The 4,899-nt window shown below is 43.8% G+C and overlaps 1 protein-coding gene across 1 annotated transcript; it reads left to right on the plus strand.

Moving 5' to 3' along the window:
- Positions 1-582: 582 nt before the first annotated feature.
- LOC106819607 (degenerin del-1-like) lies at positions 583-3,481 on the plus strand (the record flags this gene model as incomplete). Its single annotated transcript, XM_014824218.1, has 5 exons — positions 583-734; positions 1,092-1,195; positions 1,865-2,028; positions 2,746-2,853; positions 3,373-3,481. Coding segments are annotated over 5 exons (637 nt in total), but the record flags the coding sequence as incomplete, so codon positions are not given.
- Positions 3,482-4,899: the final 1,418 nt, after the last annotated feature.

The raw sequence follows: 4,899 nt of genomic DNA on the forward strand, positions 1-4,899 counted from the left end.
GTCTCGTTCATCTCTTGCGTTCTTGTTCCGTTCGTGTGACTGCATCCTTCTCTTCCTTCGTCGGAATCTATTCTTTCTTTCTCGTCCTTCTCCTCTCCGTTGATAAGCCTTGACGACGCGGCGTCAGCAACAGTCCTCCTTCTCCACGATCTCCAGCCGATCCTCGTCGCCATCGTCATCGTCGTCGGCGCTAGCGCAGTCTGCATGGCTCCCATCTCATCACCAGAACTCGCTCTTTCCGTCCCTCTCTTTCTCTCTCGCTCTCCGTCATTCTTCCTCTGTACGTACGTTACACACGTGTAACACGTACCGTAACGTATACGTACGTACGTAACGTGTAACGTGTAACGTGTAACGTATAACGTGTAACGTTACGTACGTTACGTAACGTTACGTAACGTAACGTACGTAACGTAACGTACGTAACGTTACACGTACACGTAACACGTACGTTACGTATACGTGTAACGTGTAAGTGTAACGTGTACGTGTAACGTGTACGTGTACGTGTACGTACGTGTAACACACGTTACAGTAGGATTCATTCTACAATTCTCCAAATCAGTCGAATTTTCTCTATAGGACGATGCAGAAGTGGGGGAGCCGCTTAGACGGCAGCTGCTGCTGAAGGTGCTAAGCAGCCTTACCTGGCAAGAGATGATTAATGCCAGCACAGAGATGGACACCATGATCATAAGCTGCTATTTCAACGGCATCAAGTGCAATATGGAGAAGTAAGTCAACACAGGGGTACCTCGCGTACAACAGTAGTGGGTTGTGTTTGATAACTGAAAAAATAAAGGCAACGCCAATACGATATAACTGCAATATACCAACAACAACAACAACAACAACAACAACAACAACAACAACAACAACAACAACAACAACAACAACCACAGCAAACCAACAAACAACTATTAACTATAACTGTAATTCTATAACAAAAACTTTAGTCTTACCAAAGTCTTAAAATAATTAAGACTGTCGCGAACCAGCTAGACATATTAAATAAAAGTTATATTAATAAAAGACATATTAAATAAAAGACTTCATTGTGTATTATTGTATAGTCGATATCTCTTTTATAGGGACTTTAAGCTGCATCTCTCCACCGATTACGGTAACTGTTTCACCTTTAACTACGCTTCTGATAACTTACGATACCTCGTGAAGCAGGGCGGAGCCACTAGAGGTAAGCAAATTCATATATTAGCCTACCTGGTTTAATAAATAATCATTAATCTGCGAGCAATATGGAGGATTATAACACTCGCAGATATTTCCGTCTATGCCGCCTCCTCTGCGCTACGCGACAATTCGTGTGCACCTGATGTAACCTTGTCGCTACCAACAATGCACGAGCTACATGTATCGAGAATGTCACACAAAATCTACAATAAGCATGTTTATAGACGCCATTTTAATTTTTACGACAACATATGCCTTATTATTGCTAATTATTCATAACAGTGTTCCTCTGCCATATAATGGTTGTGCCGTTGATATTTACCTTTCTACCGCGGCAGGAAGCGGGATATGGTGCGTTCACAATTAATTTGTCTGATCTGTAAAGGTTGTGGTCTAATACGCATACACCATTTGCTTAATCCATTATTCAACAGTCAACACCACACACGCACATACATTATATACATGCATACATACACACATGCGTGCGGAGAGAGAGAGAGAGAGAGAGAGAGAGAGAGAGAGAGAGATAAACCCACGCACAAATGCACGCGCGCACGCACCCCTAAACACACGCACGCACGCACGCACGCGGTTTACAGAATGCGCGCATAAACGTGTATTTCTTACCTTGGATGTCAGCGGTGGGTGACTGATGATCATACCGTTGCAGGGCTGACGTTGACGATATTCGTCGACCAGCTGAACTACGTGTCCGGCCTTACGGAAGCTGCCGGAGCCAGAATCAGCGTGCACGAACCCGGCCACTCACCGTTCATCGTCGAGAACGGCATAGACGTACCCGTCGGCACCAGGACGTCGATCGGTGTCACCCAGGTGGACATTTTAACAGAGGACCCGAAAGCATAAATCCGCTGCGATAGTTTCCGGGAGTTGGGGGAGAATAGTTGACGCCATCTTGAAAAGAAATAGTTAGCGATGAACGAGTTTTAGTTTTGTTTTAGTTGCTCTAGTTAGTTAGTCTAGTTTAGTTATAATTTTAACTGTAAACTGGTTCATATTGAAATATATCCTAATTTTTTTAGATTTTTTTTTATCCTGAATGTGCGTCACATTCAGCGATGGGTGCAGTGTTCCGGGATTTTAGCCGGAGTGTGAGCTACGAGCAGGCCAGAGCCTCTACATCAGCTGTATATCGTGGCTTATACCCACACCACACACAGTAACAGATAACACCCGGTGAAGCGCACGTCCGAATTGTAATATTTATGTCGTATAAGAGGCAACATGGCGGACAGTCTAGGCAGACAAGACAATCTGTTTACTTTATAGTTTGCGCGTGTTTACGTCCTACGTAATTTCTATGGGTTAGTACCGACAGTTACAGTGAGATGATATACGCTCTAGCCGCATAACATGTGTACTATGACGTAACGTACGTTGACCCTGAAGCTGTTATACGAAAAAAAGCATTTCTTTAAAAATGTGGGAATTGCTTTGACTGCTGTCGTAATATGCAAGCTACCAGTTGTTCAGTAGACACACGTTTGAGTTCTACAATGTATTATTATGTTGCTGTTGCTGCTGTTGCAGGGAAAAATTCAGCGGCTCAAATACCCGTATGACAGCAACTGTACGGACGGTGATGAGCCAGAAGATGAGAAATCGTACTTCGGTGAAGAATTCGCGTACTCCCTCAAAGTAGGACTGGATCATCTATATATCTCTATTCCACATATTTTCTCACCCTAGTGATGCCTCATTGTACATCGTCACTTCGTTTCTATGATAGTCAGTTATTGCTGTAGCGCAAAACCTGTATATAACAGTATATCATATTATTTTATTATTATTTTATTATTTATATTAACAGCTGACTTACTAACAATTGAGTATTGAGCATTGAGTATTGAGTTGTATGTGACTTGCTGGCGCTGCTGTTGCCTACTACTATAACAACCAACATCATCACTTGTTGGAGGCGGAATACACCGCAGCTATTTCTCAAACCCATACTATGGATGCTTGCATGTTCGCCGCGCTCTTTGATATGAGGCTCTTCGCACCTCTTTTCCAATCACTGACGTTTGCGATTTTCAATAACTCTCTATCATTCCGTGCCGTTAAAAGTGGCATCCTCATTATATAATGTGAAAGGTAATGTCTATATCTCAGTGCTATAGAGAAATACTTGTGATTAGTGACTATCATCTATTCAAGGGTTGTGTGTTTGCGTGCGCCAAGTCACGAATTATGGACGAATGCGATTGTATACCTTACCAGTACGTCGATCTTGATGACACGTCAAGTAGATTATGCAACACTGCTAGTAAGTATCGTTTACACATAATCGCGTCTACGACTAGCGGCCATTGACTGCTGCAATTTATATTATTCTCTGTTTATCTCTGAGACTGCTTCTCTATAAGATACTCTTTATGCGGCGGGGTTATAGCTTCTCAATACCATATTCTCTGTCTAGCGGGGATATATTATTCTCAATACCATATTTTCCTTCTAGCGCTGCGGTCTATATTATTCTCACATACCATATTCTCTTATCTAGCGGCGGTCTATATATTTCATTTCAATACCATATTTCCTTTAGCGGTGGGTCTGATATTATTCTCTACCTATTCTCTTCTAGCGGGGTCCTATTTTATTCTCATACCTTTTCTTCTAGCGAGGTTTATATTTTCCTCAAATACATTTCTCTTTTAGCGGTGTATATATATTATTCTAATACAGATATTCTCTCTAGCGCGCGCCTCAATTCTTTCTGACTTCCTTGTTACTCATTACTAGCGGGTTTTGCATTTTGCTAGTCTCTCGCTGACGTTATGAGCTATGGTGCTGGTTAGTGCCGTGTGCGGTGGCGCTGTTCGCGCAACGGGATGTCGCGTGCGCTGCGCGCGCCCATTGTGTCGTATAATTTATTAGTAGTGATATATATATGCTGTGTGCTGAGCCCCCCGTCGTCACGGGAAGGTGCGCGATACGCGCTAAGTATCGGCGCGTGTGCGCCTATGGTGTTGTGATGTGTGTGTGCGCTTGCGCAGCGCGCCGGCGGTGCTCTGCATGGAGCACGCATGTGTGTGGGTGTGTTGAGACACGACGCGATGGTGTGTGGCGCGGTGTGCCCAGTGGGACCCAGACTTTTGTGTGTGTGTGCGTGTGTGGTGTGCGTGACACTGTGGCCGTGCGTGTGTGTGTGGTGTGTGTGGTGTGATGTGTTAGTGTGTGCGTGATGTGGGTGTGTGTACTTGTGTGGTACGTTAGTGTGCGATTGCGCTGGTTGCCTGTGTTGCGCATTGCCTCATAGACCTGAATCTGGCGCCACATGTAATTTTGACGGCTTTCTGTACTCATCGGGGCCTTAACTCATCATTTCCGCAGTTGCCATTCACCCACCGAATCCACCATTTTGTGGTTTTGATATTCCTTGTTGCGCTTTGTACGGCTACTCAAAGCAATTTGTTAGTTATTGTGATCACATGGAAGTCATGCTCAAGTGCGAAACTCTTTCCTAAATAGACATGAATAACTCTCGCTGGGACAAATTGTGTAGCCTTATGGCAACTCAAACAACAGTCATATTGTTGTAACGTACGGTTTCGGTACATAATGCAATATTCAGCATTATTATTATTTTCGGGGTGCTATAGAAGCGAGTGTGGTTGTCTTTGCGGTGTCTATGCTCCGATGGTTATTATCAGTCGGCATTCCGATTTTTTTGTTTCGCGTCTG

The sequence above is a fragment of the Priapulus caudatus genome, unplaced genomic scaffold (assembly GCF_000485595.1).
Source record: "Priapulus caudatus unplaced genomic scaffold, Priapulus_caudatus-5.0.1 Scaffold3812, whole genome shotgun sequence".
NCBI lineage: Eukaryota > Metazoa > Priapulida > Priapulimorpha > Priapulimorphida > Priapulidae > Priapulus > Priapulus caudatus.